The 27,613-nt window shown below is 36.4% G+C and overlaps 1 protein-coding gene across 1 annotated transcript; it reads right to left on the bottom strand.

Annotated features, from left to right (window-relative positions):
* Positions 1-18: 18 nt before the first annotated feature.
* Positions 19-27,595, bottom strand: ercc8 (excision repair cross-complementation group 8). The gene is made up of 12 exons (XM_061928996.1): positions 27,227-27,595; positions 22,712-22,807; positions 22,525-22,626; positions 21,222-21,345; positions 18,658-18,739; positions 15,203-15,271; positions 15,017-15,083; positions 12,109-12,212; positions 9,920-10,044; positions 6,991-7,188; positions 4,384-4,470; positions 19-690 (listed from the first exon to the last, which is right to left on the bottom strand). The coding sequence occupies exons 1-12, from the start codon at positions 27,301-27,303 to the stop codon at positions 628-630; spliced, it is 1,194 nt and encodes a 397-aa protein (XP_061784980.1). The 5' UTR covers positions 27,304-27,595; the 3' UTR covers positions 19-627.
* Between the last annotated feature and the right edge of the window lie 18 nt (positions 27,596-27,613).

Raw genomic sequence — 27,613 nt, 5'->3', positions numbered from 1 at the left:
GCATACACGTGTCCGCTTGAGCTCAGCCATTTAATCAAAATGACACACATATTAGAAAAAAGTACAAAAAGAGGGACTTGTTGGTATTTATAAAACACAAAAATGTGGCATTGTACTGTTTCCACATTTTTCATGCATTTCCATGAGTAACAACAATTTAGTTTCAGTGATATGGGACTTTAAAAGTGCTAGTGAAACTGGTTCAAACATTGTTACAAAAGACAACATGTTAAAATGAAGTAAAGGAGGTGCTCCAGTTTCAGCATACAGGACCCACCGACAAACACACATGCATATGAGTACTGGTAATGACAATTAGTTTGTCAACGCAATGTCACGCCCTGCTTTTGAGGTACACAAGAAAAAACATGTAATACTAGGAATCTCACAGTCACATATGCATACATGACAGCCCTCTCACTGTCTAAACAACTAAAATGTCACTCTCGTGGAAATATGTCCGTGCCATAATCACCGCATCACAACAGTAGTGTGTGTGTGTGTGTGTGTGTGTGTGTGTGTGTGGGATAGCTATTCCACTTTCTGTGAAACTTGGTGGAAGCGTCCACATGGAGTGATATGCAGGAGTGTCTTCTATCTTAGAGGTGAAACTTGAAAAGGCCATCGTTAGTCTTCATCACTCCACGTGTCCTGAAAGGCGGGATTGACCGATGACCGGCCAGGAGCAGGCTGTAAAATAAAATACCACATAGTAAAAAAGGAAAGGAGGGTTATAATAATAAAAAAAAATCCCTTGGAGTCTTTCATGAATGTTCATAATCATTCACTTGGACTCGAGTGACTACCGGTAATTATTTTCATTCATTTTGTATTTATCTCCTTCATTGATGTGCATTTTTGATCAATAGACAATTAAACTCTAACAACAAAACATATTTACACACCTATGCTTGAGAAGGAACAGGATGAAGAAAATCTTATATTTCCTGCCCCCTTCAACATAATAAGTAGTTAATGGATAGCCCAGATTCACAAGCATACAAACCAAACAAATACATCCAAATATAATGAAAACAAAGAAAAAACACACAAAAAAAAACAACAAGTGCAAAAACTTCATGAAGTACAAACCGAACAAAAAATAATATACACCTCACGTGATGATACATGTATAAAACCAGACAAAAAATAAGTAAAATAATCAATATAAAGCAAAATGTAAACACTTACGGCTGTCCATATGATCTTATTGTTCTGTCTTTATATATTTTTTTCAATGGAATATATTTCTACAATCTTTTATCTCATTGTAAAGAGAATTCCATAGTTTAACCCCCACCACTGATGTACACATTTGTTATAAAGTTGTCCTTGAATACTGATGTTTGAAATGACCTTTTCTTCTATGCTAACATTTTTTGTAAATTTGCTGGTAATGTTTTACTTTTAGCCTTAAACATGACACATAATATTCATCATGATTTCTGGTCAAAAGGTAAAATGTGGGAGTTAAAGTTAAAGTCCCAATGATTGTCACACACACACGCTGGGTGTGGTGAAATGATCCTCTGCATTTGACCTATTCCCATGTTCATTCCCTGGGAGGTGAGGGGAGCAGTGAGCAGCAGTGGGGGCCGCGCTCAGGAATCATTTGGTGATTTAACCCCCAATTCCAACCCTTGATGTTGAGTGCCAAGCAGGGAGGGAATGGATCCCATTTTTTGTAGTCTTTGGTATGACTCAACCGAACATTGTTGCTTATTGCTTTTTCTTTGGCCTTTTTGTGTTTTTAAAAAAAAAAAAAATTATGCCAACACAGTGCATTGAAATGACGAGAGAAGCTGGTTTTATTTTTCTTGTATTTAGTTGTAATCGTTAACTTTTGTTTATATTTCTGGTATTTAGGAAAGTTAAAATATAATTTGAAACATCAGTTTGACCCTATCCACAAGTTTTGCTTTTCTTTTGCTATAAAAAAAAATAGCGCAACACTGGTGGCAAAACAAAAAGACTGATAACCATAGAACATTAAATGTAATATACAGTGACATAAGAAAGGGAATGGTTGATTAGTACATTTATGTTTAACACATTAATTTGACTAAACCTGGGGTCAGCAACCCGCGGCTCTAGAGTCACATTTGGCTCTTGAGCGGCTCCCTGGTGGCTCAATGGAGCTTTTTCAAAAATGTATGAAAATGGAAAAAAATGGGGTGAAAAATATATTTTTTGTTGTAATATGGTTTCTGTAGGAGGACAAACACGACACAAAACCTTCCTAATTGTTAGAAAGCCCACAGTATAATAAGTTTGTGTTTATGCTTCACTGATGAGAGTATTTGACGAGCGCCGTTTTGTCCTACTAATTTCAGCGGCCCTTGAACTCACCGTTGTGTGGACTGTGACTCAACAGTTTGTTTACATGCATACATTTATGCCACAGAAAGACGTGTTTTATGCCACTCCTTCTTTGTCTCATTTTGTCCACCAAACGTTGAATACTGTGTGTGAATGCACAAAGGTGAGCTTTGTTGATATTATTGACTTGTTGGAGTGCTAAACAGGCATATTTGGTCACTGCATGACTGCAAGCTAATCGATGCTAACATGCTATTTAGGCTAGCTGTATGTACATATTGCATCATTATGCCTCGTTTGTAATAATATTTGAGCTCATTTAATTTCCTTTACTTATGTTAATGTATATGTGCATGTCTCATAACAAATTATCTGTATGTAATATTGGCTGCATTTCTGATAGTTGTTTGTGTGCCATGTTGTTCCAGATTAGGGATGTCCGATAATGGCTTTTTGCCGATATCCGATATTCCGATATTGTCCAACTCTTTAATTACCGATACCGATACCGATATCAACCGATACCGATATCAACCGATATATACAGTCATGGAATTAACACATTATTATGCCTAATTTGGACAACCAGGTATGGTGAAGATAAGGTACTTTAAAAAAAAATTAATAAAATAAAATAAGATAAATACATTAAAAACATTTTCTTGAAAAAAAAGAAAGTAAAACAATATAAAAACAGTTACATAGAAACTAATAATTAATGAAAATTAGTAAAATTAACTGTTAAAGGTTAGTACTATTAGTGGACCAGCAGCACGCACAATCATGTGTGCTTACGGACTGTATCCCTTGCAGACTGTATTGATATATATTGATATATAATGTAGGAACCAGAATATTAATAACAGAAAGAAACAACCCTTTTGTGTGAATGAGTGTAAATGGGGGAGGAAGGTTTTTTGGGTTGGTGCACTAATTGTGAGTGTATCTTGTGTTTTTTATGTTGATTTAATTAAAAAACAAAAAACAAAAAAAACAAACCATACCGATAATAAAAAAAACGATACCGATAATTTTCGATATGACATTTTAACGCATTTATCGGCGGATAATATCGGCAGGCCGATTTTATCGGCGGATAATATCGGCAGCCGATATTATCGGACATCTCTATTCCAGATTGTAAGAAATCCATTAGAAGACAGTCTGCCGTTTCCTTTAACTTGGACACACACATCTATAACTTTGGCCATTCTAAAACAGTCATTTCCAAGAGTTATCCCCCCCTCTGAGAAGTTTTATTAATGTTTTCCAATGTTGTAAAAATGTGTAGAATAAATATTACATTTCAACACTTCTGTCAACAAAGATTTGCGTCAGCCTGCGACACACAGTCATTTTGATAGTAGGCTAATATAACTACTTAGACACTTACATCATGTGTTGCCATCATTATAACACATATAAATATTTAATTTTTTTGTATTTTTGGTCCAATATGGGTCTTTCAACATTTTGGGTTGCCAACTCCTGGACTAAGCTGATGCGAGCGACTACCATGCGAATGACTCATCTTCAAAGGGTGAGTAGTTTTACTCTATTTTACTTTTAATTAGTGTCAATATTTCACTTGTTTATACTTCTGACATTTGGGAATGTTAAAGTGTAATTTGAAACATTACCTGTACATTTACAAAGATTGCATGATGAAGTTTTACTCTGGAAAAGATTCATTTACTCAATCATTTTATTTTCTATGGTGAAAAAATTATTTCTGCCTCACAGAATGGACACCGTAAATATTCTCTGTCCACTAATTAGACTTGACGTCTTATTCTGAAACTAGTTATTCATCATTTTGTCGGTAATAGATAAAAATAATGAAATGCAAAGTCAACGTTTAAATCCTCCTCCTATTGTTGTTATTTTGTCATCCGAAGCGTCTAGAACTGTGAGTCACACAACAGGTATTTAAAAAGGGAGAAACGTGTGTGTAATCAAGGTACATGAATTGCAGCACTCATCTTTGTGCGATGATGTCACTGCGCAAAAGACAAAAAAGGTGTGACTCATCACAGGTAACAGAGCCTCGTAAGGTAATGTCACCTCAGATGACGACTCCTCCACATCTGGGGCACGCGGGACAGGAACCCACGCCAGGATGTTTCCATCTTTACCTGCACTGTACAGCTCCTACACAACATGAACAGACACTTTATTGTGATGCATGTTGTCCCTTTTTACTGCCCTTTTAGTGTTTGAAACTTGACCTTGTTTGAGTGATGAAGCTCTTATAAGCACAACAAATTACAAGGCCATGTGAGGACGTTTGACGGAGTTATAAGAATCTGAACTTTGAAAAGATACATTTAAATTACTGACAGTGTTTGCGTACTGTTAATAAAACTGTGAAATTGCATCTTCTGCATACATGTAATGTGGACAGTTGACTTTCAATAAATACAAATTTTTAAAAAACTCTAAATTATAAATAAATGAACTGAGCAAGGCAAAAAAAACCTCTGAATAATCTAAATGCTGTTACACATTGACAGGTCTAATAAATTATTAAAAAAAGAGGTTAAAACAATGTTTATATTACACAATCCTTCCTTTAAGCTTGAAAAATAAAAACAAATATAAAATGAATACAAATACTCATAATGTAGAGAATTGACCCTTGCTAACTTGACTACCGTAAGTAAAAAACAACAACCTGAAAATAAAAATTAAAAAAGTTACTTTGAATTAAATCACTACAAACTACATAGTAGTTGACGACTACAACGTATGCAGCAGGTCATCCTCTAGTTGTTTATGATACAATGCATAAAATAACCCATAAGGTTTAATATAAACAGATACAATAAAGATGATGTGCAAGAGTGTTGATGATGCAAGGAGTTAATGCAATGTTAATTCACCATATGAACTAATTACATTATATTATTAAGACAAGTTTGCTTGTTTTGATTTCAAAATCAGCTTCATTGTGCAAGCCCAACAGAACTGAAATGGTGCACAATGAAGATAAAAGTAGAGAAAATAGCAAACATTTAAAAAAAGGTTACAATAATTATAAAATAACACATACTGTAATACAAATATATAATGCAAAAAATACAAAAGTATAAATACAAGAATATGCAAATGATAATAGTGATGTACCAGTAATAGCACCAATAATATTATTAATACTACTACTACTAAGAATAATAATAAAACAACACTTGTATGCATTTATAGTGGGAGTGATTGTTAAGAAAACATATTTCAATGTTTTCTTTTTTCTTTTTAATGTATTACATTTGTAAAAGGCATCTTTTAATTTATTATTGTATTGTATTTACATTTTATGAGGTCACCAAAATGTATTTGGGGCACCTTTGACATATACCTAACCACCATCCTTTGCATTTGAACTATGACTGTCAAAAATTACAAGTTAACTCATGATTAATCACACAAAATGACCAGGTTAATCATATAATTATGCAGATTAATTGCGCAATTTATTTTATGCTACTTTAACTTAGTAACTGAAAGGCGACGGGGGTTGTTATATGGTCAGTGATCAGTTAATGCACACGCCGGTGGAAAGATGAATGAGCAGACTTCTACTGCAAATTTCATTTTAAAATACACTCATATGGGACTTTAGATACAACTGTTACCAAGTTTTGAGCAAATAAATGTAGTGCACTCAAGTAAAACATTTAAGTACTGCTCCTGTATGACATTCTGAAAATAAAATTACATTTGTGCCCAAACATTGGATTCTTTTTTTAAGTTAATTTAAATTATACAAGCTAGTAATAACCTGTGATTAATCATGATTAATCCAAATTATAAAGTGTGATTAATGTGATTAAAATTAAAAAATCATGACAGCCCTAATTTGAACCGAATTCACACTCATACTGTATATCAGGGGTCCCCAAACTACAGCCAGCGTCCAAAATCCGGCCCGCGGGTAGTCTTAAGTAAATAAATAAATAAAATTATATATTTTTTTTCTTTCTAGCCCATCAATCCATTTTCTACCACCTGTCACTCTCAGGGTCTCCTAGCCGCTCAGGCAAATCATATTGTCTAAAAATGCATTTTCCTATCGATAACGTGACGTCATCACGCTCTTTCAGTCAATTAGTGCACGAGGGAAAATAATGGCGAAATCGTTGGGGAAACGTAAAGTAGATTCCGAGTGTCGAGTTTTTAAACATCAGTGGACATATTACTTTTTTTGTTTGTTTGTCTAATCTGCAATGATACAGATTTTATATATATATATATATATATCCCGGCCCCTGGCCACATTTTTTAACCCAATGTGGCCCCCGGGTCAAAAAGTTTGGGGACCCTTGCTGTATATAATAAACAAAAAAATTATACAAATGTAGACAATCCCACACAAATTGAATGATCAATTAGTGTAAGTACAAAGGCGATGTTGTTGCTTCACCAATATGTAAACATATGTACAATAAGGACATAAGCAAAGTGATAAAGGAGCTTAAAAATGGCAATGCAGCACTTCAGCCTTCATCTGCGAGTGACAAGCTGCTTAACCGCATTCTTTCAGCCTTATTAGTTCAAACAAAACCCATGTATGTGGGATGGACATATTTTTGATGTGTAAAATTTGTTAATAATGAGTCATGACCATCAAGTAATCAAGACAAAAATGGCAGAGCTGCGCCCTGCTTGTCTCACCTGGTAGTGTGGGTGAAACTCGCAGCAGTCCACCTGGTTGTAGTGGCCCCTTAACGTGGTCACCAGCTCGCCCGTGTGGAGGGCGTACACTGCGACCGAGGTGCCGCAGGGCACAAACGCAAACTCTGGACTGCAGCCTTGAGACACGGTGAGCTGACGCCTCTTACGGCTCTGGTTGCTGACCTTCCCGTAGTTCACCTGGAAGGGGGAAAGTGCACAGGGTTCATCTGTAGGATTGCTACCCATGGGGTGTCCTTTTTTTCCACAAGACTGTAATTGACATTTATGACATTTGTGCGCAGTGGAGGACGGGTTGGCATACATGTAACACAGATGTGAAGTGAAACACATTTATATAGCGCTTTTCTCTAGTGACTCAAAGCGCTTTACATAGTGAAAGCCATTATCTAAGTTACATTTAAACCAGTGTGGGTGGCACTGGGAGCATGGTCAAAATTGACTTGAACGACTTGATGGCTTTTCAACTAATCTTTAGAAAAATTGTACACGCGTTGCGTCGCGTCCACTAAAGGTATGTACCAAATTCCGATTTGTAAAAAATAAAACAATTGCACAGGCAACAAAGTAGGGGTGATTGTTTTGTCTAATTTTAACCCTTTCTTGTGCTGCTGTTTAGAAGTAGAAGAGCTTACAGAAATAAATACACATTGTACTGTATTAGGGATGAGCGATGCTGCCAAAAATGTATGTTGTGATATATATTGCAGCCTCCTGTGATAATGATTACTTATTAGATTATTACATTTGTGGTAGAGATGTCCGATAATGGCTTTTTTTGCCGATATCCGATATTCCGATATTGTCCAACTCTTAATTACCAATTCCGATATCAACCGATACCGATATATACAGTCGTGGAATTAACACATTATTATGCCTAATTTAGTTTTGATGCCCCGCTGGATGCATTAAACAATGTAACAAGGTTTTCCAAAATAAATCAACTCAAGTTATGGAAAAAAATGCCAACATGGCACTGCCATATTTATTATTGAAGTCACAAAGTGCATTATTTTATTTAACATGCCTCAAAACAGCAGCTTGGAATTTGGGATATGCTCTCCCTGAGAGAGCATGAGGAGGTTGAGGTGGGCGGGGTTACTGCTGAGTACACTACTACCACAGAGAAATTAGCGTGTGCTTATTGTATGTGATAGTATGATTTCACTACTACCGTAAACATCTCATATTGATCTCCATCGGCAATTGGCACCGCTTAACCCACATATCACTCCTTTGGGAGGGTTACGTTTATCTTTGTAAAGTTGTGCAAGTGTTTGTGGCGTTTCAGCATCTTTTGACACGGACTTATCCCGGATTTTTGACTTTTACATTATCATTCCATTCACTTTCACCGCCATGTTTACAAACGCTTCCTTCCTCGATGGCTGCACATCTGAGTACTAAACACTTTATACGTTTCCATCCACCAATCGTTCAGGAGACACAAATCTTTGAACTTTTACTTACCCATCTTATGCAAGTAATTTGGCTTTGCTGTGGGCTTTTGTTAAGTTTTCTCCGTTGCTACGCTGACTAAGCTGTCAACACGCAGTTGCGCGCGCACCGCAATAGCTGGTGGTGTTCGATAAATTCTGACCGGGCAGCGCTGTGTAGTTACATTACAGCGTCCTCAAAAATGAAAACATTTCAAAGCGAGACTGAAGTTGATGCATGTTTTAAATAAAAGTAACGTCAATAGATTTTTAAGACTTTTCAAAATCGTAATTTTTTAAGACCTTTAATGAGATTTTAGGAGAATTTTAGTAGGGATGTCCGATAATATCGGACTGCCGATATTATCGGCCGATAAACGCTTTAAAATGTAATATCGGAAATGATCTGTATCGGTTTCATAATTATTGGTATCAGTTTCAAAAAGTAATATTTATGACTTTTTAAAACGCCACTGTGTACGCGGACGTAGGGAGAAGTACAGAGCGCCAATAAACGTTAAAGGCACTGCCTTTGCGTGCCGGCCCAATCGCATAGTATCTACGGCTTTTCACACACAAAAGTGAATGCAATGCATACTTGGTCAACAGCCATACAGGTCACACTGAGGGTGACCGTATAAACAACTTTAACACTGTTACAAATATGCGCCATACTGGGAACCCACACCAAACAAGAATGACAAACACATTTCGGGAGAACATACGCACCGTAACACAACATAAACACAACAGAGCAAATACCCAGAACCCCTTGCAGCACTAACTCTTCCGGGACGCTACAATATACACCCCCTGCTACCCCCTACCCCCCCCCCCCCCCCCCCCCCCCACCTCAATTTGAGACATTTTTAGGCCTTAAATTCAAATTATTGGATTTAAGACTTTTTAAAACCCCGCGGATACCCTGATACAGTATGCCTCCAGCTTTGTGGGAGCACTAAGGGAAATGCAAGACCCATAAAGGCATGCTTGAATGAGTTTGGTGTGGAATAACATTCAGAGAACCCTGGTCTTACCCCCAGCAAACAAAAATGTGTTTATTAAAACAAGTTCTGGAACAGTGTAACACATTTCTTGTTGAACTGTGCCCGAGAAATTCCCACAGCTTCACCTGCCTATAGGATCCAGCATGGGTCTTGCGGTGTGTTCCCATGAGAAAAAAATCCTCTACCTTGTAAGTTAGACGGTGTCAGGTGGAACAAAAAAAACACACCATGGCAACTGCAGCACAAGCCGGTGGAGCAAGAAATTTAAAAAGGAGGCTGTGTTTAGAGATCAGGGTAATGGCATGGTTTCCCCAGAATTGAGGCATAGCGTATTAATGGTGCTAGGGTAAGTACATAACTACGTTATACAAATGCAAGGCAATAGAGTGACATAAGCCTGGGTAGTTTTTCATACTCTACACTCATAGTCAAGCAAGCACACATACACACCACACCATACCATACCAGTGTGTTTTCCCCTGTGGCACTGTTCCATAGTCGCATGCGGTCATCAGTCCCAGACGTGAGGAGGTACAGGCCGTCGCTTGTGAAGCAGAGGCCATTTACTCTGCCATTGTGGGCTGTGTTCACTGGGGAGTGACAAGAAACACATTAGACATTGCAAAAATCATTTTACATAACTGATCGTCAGTGAGTAAAAAGATGGTTACGGTGTTAGTTTCTTCCAAACATGCATACAATTACAATACATCACACATTTTGTTTTTCATTACAGCATGTCCAAAAAGGAGGAAGAGAGTTTATTTAATCCTAACTCTTCTCATATCATGGAAATTTCTAACACATTTGGAACTACTCAATCTGTAACACAACCGTGAATAAATAAATAAACAAATTAATAAGTAAATAAATATTAAATACATAAATAACAATAAATAAGGTTCTCATAATTAAATAGTTATGTAATTGACGGTTATTTTTAAACAAGGTTCAAGATATTTATCAAGATTTTTATTTGTTGTAGGTTGTGAACACTTTTGAGTCTGACCGGTTTCTCAAACTTTATCATATTAGTACTTTGTCTGACTTCCTTGCTTAATCCATTCCACAATTTAATCCACATACTGATATACTAAAAGGTCTTTCTTATATGTTGTACGTGCATACAGATGTTTTAAATTAGATTTTTCTCTGAGGTTATGTTTGCCTTCTTTTGTTAAGAAGAATTGTTGTACAGTCTTGGGTAGCAGGTTATATAGTTAAAAGTTCTGAAAAGTCTTCACTGACCTTTTTTTTATCATTTCCATATCAATTCCGTTGCAATCAGTTGGGGTCTTGGATTTACATGTATTTACAATTTTGATTATTTTCTCAACTGTCACGTCCATGGAGGAACATAGAGTTGGGAACTGGAATATTTTCCTCCAGCTCTCGTCCAATATTTACAAAGTAGCTATGCTTTCAACCACTTCTTTCATATTGCCATTTTTTATGTTTCCGTCTGAAAAGTATTGAGGGTAATCCTTCTCAACACAATTTTTAATGTTGCTCTCGTGTTGTTTTTGTTCCTGTCTAATTAATTACTAATATTCTTTCCAACATGTTTGTAGCTTATTATCATATTTGTTGTACTTATTTTCTGTCCCTGTAGATCTTTGTGTTATAAATGTTCTATATAATGTCTACATTTGTCAGTCCCTTTGTCATCCATGTTTGATTGTTTTTCTTCTGCTTCTATACTAAGTTGTTTCCATGGACAAAGTTTGTCATAAAGCATCATAATAATAATATATCAATCATATTTTTTTTTTAAACATATGCTTCATGTACATCTTTTTCACTGTACATATTGTCCCAATTTTGTTCTCTCAGATGCTTCTTAAAAGTATTCATACTGTTCTCTGTGCTTAATCTTTGATTATGGAAATTATGAATGGAAGAAATACATAACAGACCCAAACAAAGTAATGTAAAAACATATATAAAATAATATATAAATAAAACAACATTTAAATTAAATAAGTTCCCAATCTAGCTTTAATTTAAAATACAATTATAAATAAATAAAAATACATAATAATTGACCAAAACTAAGTCATACAAAAGTTATATAAAATAATGTATTAAATAAATAAATGAAAACAAGATGGATATCAGAGAATTTACTAATCTAGTTAAAAAAAAAATGTCAACAAATTAAAAATAAAAACACAACAACTAAGTGACACAAAGTGATAAAATGTTAAAAACCTAAATCTATCTGCTAGTATTTTTATAAAAACAAAAATACAATGAAGTGGAGGAAAAATTAAAACAAAAATATATACAGTAATAAGGAATAAGGAATTCTACTTAAATATAAAATAAATAGTATAAAACATAAAAACACTTACATAACCTCGCTAAGTAATGCAAAAAAAGACATCTGCCACTGCTAATGTCTAATATAATATAAGTACGGTATATATGAATGTATAATCCTTTAAGAAATTATCCTCTTCATCTTAAAAATAAAATAATACAGTGAAAAGATATTCTCATTATGTAGAACATATATACTCGCTAAAAGCCTAATAAATATTTGCTAGCATTTCCTCCAAAAGTTAAAAGCATACTTAAACCCCTACAATAAATACAATAAAATATAAAGTGCTGTGGATAAGAAACAAATATAAAGCCGGAGCGGACATTACCTGCCTCAGAGGCAGCTTTGGACTTATCTCCGTTGTGTTGGTCCAGCGTCAGAAGACTACCTGAAGCCTGACGCACATCCCACAATTTTACTTTGCTGTCTGCACTTGGAGAGAAATGAACAAGCTTGTTTTATTGTGTCAACAATATGTTTCCTACTGTGTGGCTGATCTGCAGCTGTACAACGCGGCAAACAACAACAATACCACAATAATAAAGACATTCTAGTGAGTGAAATACATCAACAATAATAATTGCCTTTATCTGTCAGCTTTCTGACTAGGGGCCAAATTAAATATCATACAGGCGTCACTGCTTGCCTCTTTGAGCCAGTTGTTTTCAATCAGTTAATGTCCAAAGGGAGATCAGCACATTGGCCCCACTAGATTAATTAGCAGGTCTATTGTAGCATAAGCAGGTGGGTGAGCTGTATCTCCATATGCTATACTGACAGTTCTACTGAGGAACCAGAGATGTGCTGCCATCATCTTTGACTTGGTCCTGTGGCCAGATGGCCTTGGATGGCCTGGACTCTTTGATGGGTCCCAGTGGACAAGCTAGGCACACACTTCATATAATACATGAGCTTTTTAAAAAAAAAAAAAAATATGAACACTCTTCTGTAGAAGCGTTACCTTAATAATAGAATAATAAGCGCCGTGCCTCAATTAATCACCACTAATTTTTTCCTCTAATATAATTATTTGTAAATTAATTTTTAACCTGCTGTCACTTGGCCTTTGGTCGGGGGCAACAGATTAAAATTAGTTAGTAGCTATGTCTGGTCTTTGCAATGTATGTATTGTACGATGTTCCTATCAAATCAAATCCTATATATTCGGGATGTCCGATAATATCGGCCGATAAATGCTTTAAAAAGTAATATCGGAAATTATCGGTATCGGTTTGAAAAAGTAAAATTTATGACTTTTTAAAACGCCGCTGTGTACACGGACGTAGAGAGAAGTACAGAGCGCCAATAAACCTTTTTGGCACTTCCTTTGCGTGCCGTCCCAATCACATAATATCTACGGCTTTTCACACACACACACACAAGTGAATGCAAGCATACTTGGTCAACAGCCATACAGGTCACACTGAGGGTGGCCGTATAAACAACTTTAACACTGTTACAAATATGCGCCACACTGTGAACCCACACCAAACAAGAGTGACAAACACATTTCGGGAGAACATCCGCACCGTAACACAACATAAACACAACAGAACAAATACCCAGGACCCTTTGCAGCACTAACTCTTCCGGGACGCTACAATACACCCCCCGCTACCACCTATCCCCCCGCCCACCTCCTCATGCTCTCTCGGGGAGAGCATGTCCCAAATTCCAAGCTGCTATTTTGAGGCATGTTAAAAAAAATAATGCACTTTGTGACTTCAATAATAAATATGGCAGTGCCATGTTGGCATTTTTTTCCATAACTTGAGTTGACTTATTTTGGAAAACCTTGTTACATTGTTTAATGCATCCAGCGGGGCATCACAACAAAATTAGGCATAATAATGTGTTAATTCAACGACTGTATGTATCGGTATCGGTAATTAAGAGTTGGACAATATCGGAATATCGGATATCGGCAAAAAAGCCATTATCGGACATCTCTACAATTAATAAATCAGGTCGCTGCAATTTCTAACAAAATAGTCATAAACCCCGGGCAAAAATTTGAGGGAATACCCGCACAGCCTTTTTTACATGGAGATTGAATCAAAATAGCTACATCAGAGCTGTTACGGAAAAAATGGCATTTAAAGTGATTGTTTGACACAGTTACGCGGCTGCTTTGAGTGCACTAATTTTCGATTGTGCCGTGTCATTGCCAGACGTACCCATAGACGTAATTTAGGGTGGATGGGGGGACATGTCCCCTGCACTTTTTAATGTCCAAAAATAATGTGACGCTATCGAATGGAAACAAGTCAAACATCTGATCCAGGCGGAATACCGCCGCTCAGACTGAAGCTTGTCCCTTTAGAACGCCCACAAGATCCTTGATTAGCTTTCTAGCGCTGCCTTCTTGCCAAAGTGACAATGACTGACAGCAAGCAGCAACTGACTAATTAGATGTCAGATGTGATCTAAGAGCCAGTCGCAATACTTCAAAGGAGATAAATATTTGTGACAGAAATCACTCGAAAACGGTTGCTGTTAAAATGTTGAGTAAAATCATAAAACTTTTTCAAACACTGCTTTTGTAATACCACGGGTGTAGTTTACAGCACATCATATCATATCGGACCAGGGAAAAAAGCAGGTGACAGGGATGGACATGCCATCGTTGGGAGTTTGTTTTTTGTTTTTTTATCTATACACAACACCCCTGACACTTGACACAATGTTGAGAAGGAAAAAAGAGCTTGTAAAATATTAATTAATAAGTGGCAGGGTGCTTTATACGTGGATAGCCCACATTTGATTATTTTGCACAAAAAAAAAAGTGTTTATCATATATTCTTAGTAGGGGTGCTCCAAAAATATTGATTCACATTCAAATGTAATTATTCCAATTCTAAAGCGATTCATAATTTTCGAGAAACGACATATATATATATATATATATATATATACATATATACATACATACATACATACATATATATATATATATATATATATATAAAAAAGGGGGGAAAAAATAAAAATATATATATACCGGTATGTATAAAAAATAAAAAATAAATATATATATATATATATATATATATATACACCGGTATATATATATATATATATATATATATATATATATATGCATATATATTGGTTTTCTTTTCTTTTTCAGACATGTTGAAAATAAAATGAATATATGTAAAATATATAATGTATTATGTTATAACTGTATACATGTTCAGAATAAACTTACATTTTCACTTCTTCTCTGTGCTTACCTGGCAGAAGCTAAGATATGTTCGTATCTGGGAGACCATCGCACAGACAGGACCTCCGCTCTGTGGCCTGTGGAGGAGACACAATTAGTGTGTCTATCTCTTGATAGTGTGTAAGGGTTTGTGTCTGTGGTAACGGTTAATGGTATGGTTTGTTCAAACAAGTGTACAATGAAATACATCACTTACCCTGAAGGACATGGATTTTCGAGCCGGACTTCAGGTCACATAGTTGTATTTTAGGGTTTTGGGAGCCAACTGACAAGACAAGGGGTGGGGTGGGGTGAGGTTGAGGGGGTGGGGTGGGGTGGGGTGAGGTTGAGGGGGTAACATTCAGTCACACATTCTTTCAAAACAATAAGAGCTTTTTAAATGTGTACCGCAAGAGGGGTGTGGTTGGAGAAACTGGAAGTGCCAGGTTTGCAGAAAAAAAGGCGTGGTGTATCAAGACACTGATAACAACATTAAACAAACTGAAGCTAAAATACTCAACAGGGCATTCGGGCAGGACGATTAAGGCAAAAATATTAATCACAAATATTTGGATTGATTTTGAAATCACTATTATTCATTAATTTAAAACATTAGCATTTATTGTACCACCAAAACTAAACTTTAAATATAATTTAAAAGACCTACATATAAATTGGTAACGTATAAACAACAACTAGTAAAAAATGTAAAATATGAACAACAATAAATTGAAAAATAATAGCAATAATAATAGCAATATGAAAAAATTAAATTCAGTTTCTCCGTTTTAATTTTCGTTTTTAACCTTTTTCAATTATTTTACCAGCATTGAGTGTGTGCTTTTTGTGTCTTATATACAATTTTAAAAAATGTTAATTAAATGCAAAAATCCTCACAATTATTGGTTCAATATATCTTTGGGCATTTTTGACCAGTATTTTAAGTCAAAGCATAATAAATGTGCAAATATATCAGAAGGTTGCTTAAGTACATTATGGTTGTGTAAGGTACTTTTTGAAACTTTTAATTTGTTAGCGCAGTCAGAAGGAGGGCTGCATATGACGTCACATCCATTTTACTTCTTTGCGGCTTAATTCACAAGCAGCAAGAGCGTAGCATCAAAACAAGTTAGAGTGAGTGTAGAGTTGGTGAAAAAATGCCATATTGCTGTTCTGTTCTAGGGTGTTTCAGTCGTTCAAATAGAGGGATAGGAAATAGCTTTCAGTGGCTCAGAAAAGTAATAAAGTCTGAAAAAAACAAAAGTGCGTCGAAGGAAATAGCCCTTAAAAATATCACTTTCATCATCTTGTGGAATACAATCGGACCATGCTCGTGTCTGCAGCGATCACTTTGTAAAATGTTTTTTTGAACATTTGATTTGTTTGAGAAACTTTCTGTGATGCAAACGAGTTATCGTTGTAGTGTTTGATAGCAGAACTAAACGTACAGAAATGACAATAGATCGCATTAGTTTTTTATTCTTTTGTGGTTGCTATGCCTGAATATAACTACAAATACCTGGTTGTGCAAATTAACTAACAGTGTTGGCGTTAGGAATTTTCAAAATGGGGTCCCAGGGACCCCATCAAGTCATAAAAATGGGGTCCCACTTTTTTGTAACCGTTTTGAAAACAAATGAGAAATGTATGCTCTTTCCTGTTACAACTCACATTCTATATTGTGTTTTGGAAAAAGGTTGTCATAAACATTACTTAATTCATTTAAAAAATAATACAAAAGAAAACAAATTTTTATGCATATGTAAATGTATTCAGTTATAAACATTAATTCACTTTCTTCTTTTCTTTATGGATCTAAACTTTACCGCTGCCGGTATTTTTTTTTCTTTATTTTCATTTAATAAGTTGTAGGTGTATTTATTTCAGTATAAAAGTGTAAGAAGTTTTTTTGCTTCGGTCATGAAATTATGATAATCGCGTGCCATTAATGTGACAAATTTAATTGATTATTCTCACCTGTATGTAGCTCAACAGTCGTTTAAAAACCGCCACATCTACACTTTCATGGCAAATAATGCCAACAAACTTAGAATTTTGCAAGTTAGTTTCAATGTCATTTATTACAGTGACATGATGTGCCGCCAATCTTTTCTTCTCTAAATACCGTAGGTGTCAAGTGAAGTGAGGTAGCCGTAACCTTTTGGTAATGATGAATTATTTAAAAAAATATTTTTCTTATACCGTATTTTTCGGACTATAAGTCGCAGTTTTTTTCATAGTTTGGCCGGGATTCAGTGCGATTTATATATGTTTTTTTCCTTCTTTATTATGCATTTTCAGCAGGTGCGACTTATACTCTGGTGCGACTTATACTCCGAAAAATACGGTAAGTGTAAAAATCCACTCCATCCCATTTTAAATATTTTATCATGATCCCTTTTATATTTGCCTCTAAACCTTTCGAAAATAGGCCTAAATCTTCACGGATTAAAGTAAATAAACAGTAGCCTAATGGGGTTTAGACCATTGCCTGAAACCCAGAAGTGCCCGGATGTGTCTCTAGAAGGGGGGGGGGACTGTGCTGCTGTTATCTGAGCTTGATGTGTAGAAACGACTTGAGGCAGTTTTAAAAGTTGTGACTGCTTTACTGTTTGTACATTGATCAAACATCAATGATGTTGTTCACAACAACACAAGCAGAGGAAATGTGTTGTGGGTGTATGGATTGTTCTCGCTAGCTTTAGTTTCGTAGTGTAATCACTGTTTCAAGTGGCCGTCGCTGCATTGTTTAGTTCAGGACGGGGCGGTTAAGAATTTGGGGTATGAATGAGCGGTCTTGGACACATCATTGTCCCAAACAAATATTCCTTCTCCTCACAATGACAGCATTTCAGTTACATGCATGTCAATTTCCGCCATTTTCTGCATTTAACAGCAGATTCCCTTTGACTGATCTATTATGTGATTCCGTCCGCAGATACGTCAACGCGGAAATCATATGCCTTACTTTTTTGTTGAGTTTGGTAATTATTGATTAGGCATAATAGCACTGTGTCAAATACAAAGCAGGAAAACATGGTGAGATCCCAACATTCTAGTACACACGCTCTCTTTTTAACTCTTTCGCTCCTCATCCGTTTCACCGTTACAAGCTCAGGAATTTGCATGCACATTGCACGGCCCATTAATTATTTTTTTTCCTATTGTAACAGATTAATAATATTGTCCAGCTCTTGATGATTGCATGGCTCCGTTTGGAAAATCTGTGCAGATAATACACCATATACTGTAGTGAACTACAGAACACATGTTTCTAAAGGCCTACATAAAAATGTAGACAACAGGCGTGTCACACACAAAGAAGCACCCAGATGAGTAAAACAGCTGGTACGAGTAACCTGTTGTTCCTGCTGGGTGATGAGGTGAGGCAACACCAAGACATTTCATCACTTATTGCTCTTTCTAAGAAGTTGGATCTACAGGCGACAGGTATATGACTTACTTATATCCCTTAAGGGCCACACGTATGTCGCTATGTGAACCTCAGGTAAAACATAGGGTCGTAAAGGTTAAGGGTCGTGTCTGAATGGAAGCAGAACACTGACTGAGACGTCCGTTTTGTCTTGTGTGCTGCTCATTCTGGTTGGTTTGGTCAGCAAATATAAGTGCATCGTCCCTGCTACACACACACATGAACGCGCGCACACACACCTGCGATGAGACTGTGCTTCTTGGCAATGGGAGACAGGTGGTGGGTGTAGACGTTGCCTTCAAACTCAAAGACTTCAGCAGGCTGAGGCACAATAAAGACAAAAAGATGGTACAAAAACAAAGCATATTTAAATATCGAATTGAAACAAGCAAAACATGTATTAGAGTATTTTTGCTACGCAGAAGGATGTCAGCCTTTCCCAAACTTATGATCGAGAGCCAATTTTATTAAATAAAATGTTGGGAAACCAAAAAAATGGTGCTATATATTATTAGCTGTGCCAATGTTGTCATCTCACATGACAGTTTGGACTTCATTAGTTTCTGTATTATTTCCTTTCTAGCACTCTTATTTTTGTATCCACTTTACCTGCTGTCTCTGCATCCTATGGTCCAGAACAACAATGCAAATACAGACCGTAACAAATGTGACGGCAATACATTTATTATTCTTGTAATTTTGGATATCACAGATCAACTTAATTATTTAGTTTGAGAAGCATGCATTTTAGGTTATTATTTTATTCTGTAAGATTCAAAACATGTACAGTAGGATTCACCTATTCTCAGACTTGCTCGATTCAATGTAGTACTGTATACCTTTATCTAATTATATCTTTATCATTGTTGTTTTTTTACATATAGCAATAAAACACATTTTCTTCAGGCTTATAGTGACGAGGAAAAAGTGCCACAAGGTCCTATGGCATATGCTTGATGGCCTACAAAGGCATTTGTTTATGCCTTGCCGCTGTCCAAAATGTGTGCAAAAAGTCTTATAACACACGTTTGGTGTTTTTAATAATGGTTTCATTTAGAGATGCCGATAAATGCTTTAAAATGTAATATCTGAAATTATCGGTATCGGTTTCAAACAGTAACATTTATGACTTTTTAAAACGCCGCTGTGTACACGGACGTAGAGAGAAGTACAGAGCGCCAATAAACCTTAAAGGCACTGCCTTTGCGTGCCGGCCCAATCACATAATATCTACGGCTTTTCACACTCACTGACCACATAGGTCAACAGCCACACAGGTCACACTGAGGGTGGCCGTATAAACAACTTTAACACTGTTACAAATATGCGCCACACTGTGAACCCACACCAAACAAGAAGGACAAACACATTTCGGGAGAACATCCGCACCGTAACACAACATAAACACAACAGAAAAATACCCAGAACCCCTTGCAGCACTTACTCTTCCGGGACGCTACAATATACACCCCCCTCTACCCTTTACCCCCCCACCTCAACCCCGCCCCCCCAACCCTGCTCACCTCAACCTCCTCATGCTCTCTCAGGGAAAGCTTGTATCAAATTCCTAGCTGCTGTTTTGAGGCATGTTAAAAAAAAATAATGCACTTTGTGACTTAAATAATAAATATGGCAGTGCCATGTTGGCATTTTTTTCCATAACTTGAGTTCATTTATTTTGGAAAACCTTGTTACGTTGTTTAATGCATCCAGCGGGGCATCACAACAAAATTAGGCATATTAATGTGTTAATTCCACGACTGTATATATCGGTATCGGTTGATATCGGAATCGGTAATTAAGAGTTGGACAATATAGGAATATCGGATATCGGCAAAAAAGCCATTATCGGACATCTCTAGTTTCATTACATTATATACTTGAAATGTCACTTTTAGTCTGTGTGGTTGTCTGTCAGAGGATACTGGCCAGTACCATTATGATTCTGGGCTGGGGTGGACATTTCTAAATTCCTTCATCTGCATATTGACCCAGAACCTCACTCTAATTTAACAGCTTCTGTCTCGGCAAAGAAGGCTAGTTTCTGGCCTAAGACTTTTGCCCAGTACTTGAACACGGGCTTAAATTAAGCCAAAAAAAGAGGGAGTGAAAAAAAATGCAAGCACAGCTGGGAGATCAAAAGGCATCTTAGTGAAGCAGCAGTGGTGTCTGCAATGCAAATTCTCCGGCAAATATAAAAAAGCCTCTGTTGTTCCACCATCTGTCACTGTGTGCCAGCACCGGCACTGAGTCCGCTATTGGGCACACAGAGGAGGCTCTGTTTGCAATAAAAAACACTCCCCATACATACAAAGCACGCACTATAAAATTATTGTCATATATCATCATTAACCATATTCGAGGGAGACATCAACACTCGGGCTAGAACCTATTAAAGAGCAACGGGTTCTTGTCCTTTTCCTGAACTTGTGAGGTTACCACGATGCCAGTGGGACTCTAGCGCGGCGCCCTGTTGGCCATTTGCAACAAGGGGGCATAGAAAGGTAGAAAGCGTGAAGAAGACAATAGGAACGACACGAGATTGACAGTTGGTATAAAGAACTCCATATTAGCGGCTGCTGTGTGCAGAGTTTCAACTGTTTATTACAAGTGTAAATAAGCACTGTAATACTTTTATTGGGCTGAAAATGCATTGCTTCGGTGTATGTGTTGAGCCCACTGGGCCCAGGGGAAATGAATGTACCGGATCACAGAGATTGCACTGAATTGGAGCATTAGAGCTGTAGCAAAGGCGCCAGCATTTATTCGCCTGAGCCTATTACATCGAAGCGCAGTGACATACCTTGAGCGTCTCAGTGTCCCACACCTTCATTGTCTTGTCAAAGGAACTGGATACAAACATGCCAGTATCATATGGATACCACTGGACCGTCTCAACGCTGAATCGATGGACATACTTGCTGGACCTACATTTAGGTTAAAAAAAAATTAAGGAAATTAGAAGTTAATAGGTCAATGCACATCATCTAGTACAGTGGTTCTTAACCTGGGTTCGATCAAACCCGAGGGGTTCGGTGAGTCGGTCTCAAGACACACCCGACTCATCGTGTAAATAAAAACTTCTCCCTATTGGCGTATTATGGATACCCCCAAACAATGTTCCCTTTAATTTTCCATCTGATTTGCAGGTGTGTAAAAAAAGAATAATTATGTATACGTTATCACACAACTCTTATGCTTAAAGGCCGTTGCTCTAGTTATAGTGCTGAAGTTGTACTTTTCTATCTGTGCAAAGGCACAACTTGTAATCTTGCTTTGCGAGTTGTCTCGTGTCAGCAGTTTGTTGCCTGCTGACTGCCAAGGACGGACATCGAGTACCTCAACGCAGACAAAACAGAGACAGGGCGAAATCACGAGTGTCAGCACATTACCATTCTGAATAATCATGTATTGTGTCTACTGGGGCTGCTTGCATTACCCCTCCCTTCAGAAGCAGCCTCAGTGATGTTAACTAGGGACTTACTGAATAAATAGAGGAGCACGTGGGACTGTACCTTAAGAGCGTAGGGGAAACTGTAACTGAGTGTACAGCCCAATACGTCTCTCCCCATGAGTAAAATTCAACTCTGTATCTGCTTGATTCCTTCTTCTTGTCTTGTGTAATAGATAGTTCGGTGTTTGAACCTGACAGTAATTTGTCGTGAGTGCATGCACTGTGTTGGTTTTGTTCTTGGAACAAGGTGATGTTCATGCACGGTTCATTTTGTGCACCAAAAAAACATACAACTTTGTCTTGAATTTTAAAAACATATATATAATATTTTTCACTAAAGAAGGGTTCGGTGAATGCACATTTGAAACAGGTGGTGTTCGGTACCTCCAACAAGGTTAAGAACCACTGATCTAGTATATACAAATCAAAGAGTACCAGTACAACTTGCGCCACTCAACATTGTTGAGTATAAACGATTCAGATTATAATCAAACATGAGTACATGAGGTGCACCTACACAATATAAAATCAGAATGATGCCTGCTTTGCTCAATTTTGGTTTGGTTCATTCGTTTAGCTATGTATACTTTTTGTATTGGCAGGGTTGCTGCCCTCTTGTGGACACACTGTCCATAAATGGAATGACACAAACCTGCCAATGGTGCAGACAGCTTTGCATGTGTACTGTGGTTTCCCACTGAAGTTCTCCAGGTCGTAGAGGACAATCACACCATCAGCACCTCCGGACAACATGCTAAAAACACACAGTAGTACAGTAATTCAGAGACAGAATGCTGCATCTTTTAAGGAAAAAAGAACGGCGTAAATACTGGACTTACTATTTCCCTTCTATTACTTCAATGTCAAGGGTGTTGACACCATTTCCGTGGATTCTGTCCATATCCCTGTCCACGTTCAACTGCAGGCAAAGGACCCTTGAAATATAAACAAAAATCTGAAGATTATATGAATGCCATGTAATGCATGAATCCATTTCCCTAATACAACTCAATAAAAACAAAATACATGTAGGGAGAATTATATGATTGCTCCACCTAACCAAGCATGAAATACCAATAACATTAGATATCTCTACATAAATAAATAACATATTGTAAGAATAATCATTTGACATTTTAGGATTATTTTAAATGGAAGATCCTTATATGCAACGAAAGACGAATGCATGCTTTCTAAACATGATAAACATAAAGTAAGTATTATTTGCAGATGATACAACTGCGTTTTGTTCAGGAGAGAACACACAGAAGATACTACAAATAATAACAGAAGAAGTGAACAAATTAAGAAAGATGATTTGACAAAAACAGACTATCTTTGAATCTCAGTAAAACTAAAATAATGCAATTTGGTAACAGTAGAAGAGAAAGTCAAACACAAATACAGATAGACAGAGTAGATATTGAAAGGGTATAAGAAAACACATTTTTGGGTGTAATAATAAATGATAAAATGAATTGGAAATCTAATGTAAAAAATATACAATATGAAGTAGCAAGAAACATTTCAATAATGAATAAAGCAAAACATGTTCTAGACCAAAAATCACTTTATATTCTTTACTGCTCGCTAGTGTTACCATATCGGAGTTGCTGTGTAGAAATATGGGGAAACAACTACAAATGTGCGCTTCCTTCACTAACTGTGGATATAGAGAACATACAAACCCTTTATTTATTAAATCACAATTATTGAAATTCAACGATTTGGTGCATTTGCCAACAGCTAAAATTATGTATAAAGCAAACTATAACCTGCGACCCAAGAATGTACAACAATTCTTCTCAACAAAAGAGGAGAAATATAACCTTAGAGGAAAATCTCATTTAAAACATTTATATGCTCGTACAACACTTAAAATCTTTAGCATATATGTATGTGGAATTGAATTATGGAACGGATTAACCAAAGAACCCAAACAAAGCACCAATATGATTCATTTTAAGAGACTGTTCAAACTACAAGTGTTTACAAAGTACACAAAACAAGAATTATGATGAACATCTTGAACCCTTTCTTTTCTTTTTTCTATTGAGACAAATATTATTTATGTATTTAATATGTTTGCTTACTATGGTATGTTATTTATTTGTTCACTGTTCTGTTACAGAGAACAAGGAAATTGGATAAAATTGCTATGGTGTGAAAAGGGGTAGGATTAAATAAGATCAGCTTCTTCCTAATACGTGAAGCTCGGCGAACACACATCTACAACGCTAAATATATCCTGTGGTGTACCTCAGGGATCAATACTAGAACCTAAATTATTCAATCTCTATATAAATGACATTTGTAAAGTTACAAAACATTTAAAGTTAGTATTATTTGCGGATGATACAACAGGTTTTGTTCAGGAGAGAACACACAGAAGATAATACAAATAATAACAGAAGAAATTAACAAATTAAAAAGATGGTTTGACAAAAACAGACTATTGTTGAATCTCAGTAAAGCTAAAATAATGTTATTTGGTAACAGTAGAAGAGAAAGTCAAACACGAACACAAATAGACGGAATAGAAATTGAAAGAGTAAATTAAACCAAATTTCTAGGTATGATTGATGATAAAATGAACTGGAAATCTCATGTAAAAAATATACAACATAAAGTAGCAAGAAACACATCAATAATGAATAAAGCAAAACATGTTCTAGACCAAAAATCCCTTCATATTCTCTACTGCTCGCTAGTGTTATCATATCTGAGTTACTGTGCAGAAATATGGGGAAATAACTACAAAAGTACACTTCATTCATTAACGGTGTTACAAAAACGATCAGATAGAATAATACATAACGTTGGATATAGAAAACATACAAAACCTTTATTGTGATTACTTATGGAGTATATTGTGAATAAATTGAGAACAGGAAGTGAACAAATGTTTTAGCAACTGTTATGTAAAAGAAAAGGGGTGGGATTAAATAAGCTCTGCTTCTTCCTACTCCTTTTCGAACATGTTGAAAAGAGAAACTGGAAATTGTGATGTATCATGTTGTATGCTTGCATGTTCGAAATAAACTCAAACTCAACTCAACTCCTTTTCGGACGTGATGTAACGAAACAACTGGAAATGTGTGATGCATTACATTGTATCGTATGCAGGTTTATTTATTATTTTTATTTTATAAACCTTTATTTATAAACTGCAACATTTACAAACTATCGAGGAATAATAATATTCAAAATAAGTACAAAAACAGTACAAATCAGGTCCAGGGGGTTGTAAACTCAATAACGTAACTAATATACAATGCAATATATATATATATTTAGGGATGATGTTTGATAAGAAATTATCGAGTTCGAGCCTATTATCGAATCCTCTTATCGAACCGATTCCTTATCGATTCTCTTATCGGGTCCAGATAGGTTGTTGTATATGGAAAAAAAAACACAATATTTGGTTTAACAAAAGCTCACTTTTATTATATAAGAAAAAAATAAAATCTAATAAATATATAAATATTGACTGTTACCCCCCTAAAAAAATAAAATAAAAAAAATAAATATTGACTGTTGTTACCCAAAGTATATTAAGTGGGACTTTTCAGAAAAACAAATATATACAGTTACACAAAAACAACCTGTCTCTGTGATCACTATAGGTGTATAAATAATAATATAGTCTTAAATAAAATCAGTCCCTTGGGCACAAAACTGAAAATAATACAGCTCTCCAAAAAGTGCAATTCTGCTGCTATTTGACATAAGTGTTTGTTATGATGCTTTGACATTTTTGCACTTTATTTCTTTATTGAAAGAAAATTCTATGAAGAGAAAAGTTGTTTGCAAATGTGGTTACAATGCTAAAAAATTAAAAGTTAAAGCTAAAAAAAGAAATACACTTTATTGAGTTAACATTATTTCTTTATAGGGGGAAAGATGTGATGTTATGAGCTAGGGAATATAACAACTACACTACCCAGCATGCAACGGGAGTGACAAGCATGCGCGGTAGCCCCGAAAAGTGTTGTTGCATGTCGTCACGCCGGCAGCTAAGAATGAGTACCGGTAAACGTCAAGAACTCAGCCAACACGCCTCATCTGCATTATTTATAATTAGACAGAAACACATATACAGTGTGATTTTGTTTTGTTTACAACGAAAGAAAAACAAAAGTTAAAAAAGGGAGATCATGTCATATATGTTGTGTATATATGTATGTGCTGTGGTTGCTTTAAGAACGTTGCGACAGCTGCCGTAAAGGAGCTGCGTTGCTAGCCTGGTTTGCTATGTTTCCGGTTGGTCGTAAAAGTGTTGGTCATGTGTTTGTACCCTGCTCAAATCTCTCAGTAAAGTTATTCATTGGATTATACCTTTTGTTTTGAACTTTATTACACCTTGGAGTGCTTTTTCCGGTCCATTGTTTTTCCTGCTTTCCCTATCTGCGCCTAATGACTGAGCTACGTGACGTCATTTCTTGTGATATCCCATGGGGCATTTCTGGTCGGGACGGGATTCGTTCCCAGGGATTCGAATAAAGAACCAACTGTTTTTCTTTACTATAGTGGTCTCCATAACGGGTACCGGTTCTCAAAAAGGGATTCGAGTCTGAGGACTCGGTTCTTTTCTTATCGAACAACCGGTTTCGAGTATCATCCCTATATATATATATATATATATATATATATATATATATATATATATATATATATATATATATATAACAAAGTGCAAAGCCATAGGCTCACACAAGTTCAGTAAATAGTTTAAATTTAGAACACATCATCATCGTTTTCACAGCTTTTTGGTTGTTAGAGGTGGAGAGTGTTTTAACGTAGAGTTCTAATTATTTTTTAAAGGCACAAAAAACAGGTCGGGCATTGAGAAACTTACATTTATGAATATAAAACTTAGCCAATAGTATAATGAGGTTGCAAAGGTAAAATTTCCTTTCAAATTTATGCACGTTCGGAATAAACTGAAACTGACCCGAATGTTGTCTGTCTATCTGTGTTGGCCCTGCGATGAGGTGGCGACTTGTCCATGGTGTAAAACGCCTTCCGCCCGATTGTAGCTGAGATAGGCTCCAGCGCCCCCGCGACCCCGAAGGGAATAAGCGGTAGAAAATGGATGGATGGATGGATGACCCGAATGCAGCTGAGATAGGCTCCAGCACCCCCCCGCGACCCCGAAAGGGACAAGCGGTAGAAAATGGATGGATGGATGAACTGAAACATGACGTAACGGTGTGATGCAAGCTATAATGTGTAACGTTACACATCGTTATTTTTTTGTGTTACGACCCAACATAAAATGATACATTATAATTATTATTATAAACGATGTGGATGAGTACATTTGAACATTACTAATCCAATATACTTACCTCCTTGTCGACTCTGCACGTCTGAAAAGCAGCGGGTCATCCAGGCCGGCCCTTCTTGCTGCCAAATAACCCAACATTGTTTTAAAATAACAAAACTCTGGATTAAATGTGAGTATTTACAAAATGTGTTCAACGTTAACCACAAGGCTAGCATGCTATCCAGACTGAGGAAGGGCTATTCTAAGTATAAACACGTTTCTCGCAATGTTATACATGATATTATGTCGGTAGAGGTGTAAAAGCGAACACACCGAACAATATTCTCTATTATGTTTGTTTTTAATAAATTAATTTTGTTCGATAAATATATTTGGCTCAACACAAGCCGCCATTTTGAAACAACCGACCACTTCCGTTAACGAACGCGCCTATTGGTTGGTCAAGTCA

The sequence above is a fragment of the Nerophis lumbriciformis genome, linkage group LG33 (genome assembly GCF_033978685.3).
Source record: "Nerophis lumbriciformis linkage group LG33, RoL_Nlum_v2.1, whole genome shotgun sequence".
NCBI classification, from domain to species: domain Eukaryota; kingdom Metazoa; phylum Chordata; class Actinopteri; order Syngnathiformes; family Syngnathidae; genus Nerophis; species Nerophis lumbriciformis.
This window is presented reverse-complemented; position numbering and strand designations above follow the sequence as displayed.

What these genes read in the sequence shown, in the direction of transcription:
- ercc8 (XM_061928996.1), bottom strand. Translation starts at nt 27,303, where the DNA reads ATGTTGGGTTATTTGGCAGCAAGAAGGGCCGGCCTGGATGACCCGCTG. An exon ending in GCTGTCTGCACCATTGGCAG is followed by an intron (nt 21,346 to 22,524) that starts GTTTGTGTCATT and finishes ACCTAAATGTAG; the next exon opens with GTCCAGCAAGTATGTCCATC. An exon ending in GAAAATCCATGTCCTTCAGG is followed by an intron (nt 15,084 to 15,202) that starts GTAAGTGATGTA and finishes TCTCCTCCACAG; the next exon opens with GCCACAGAGCGGAGGTCCTG.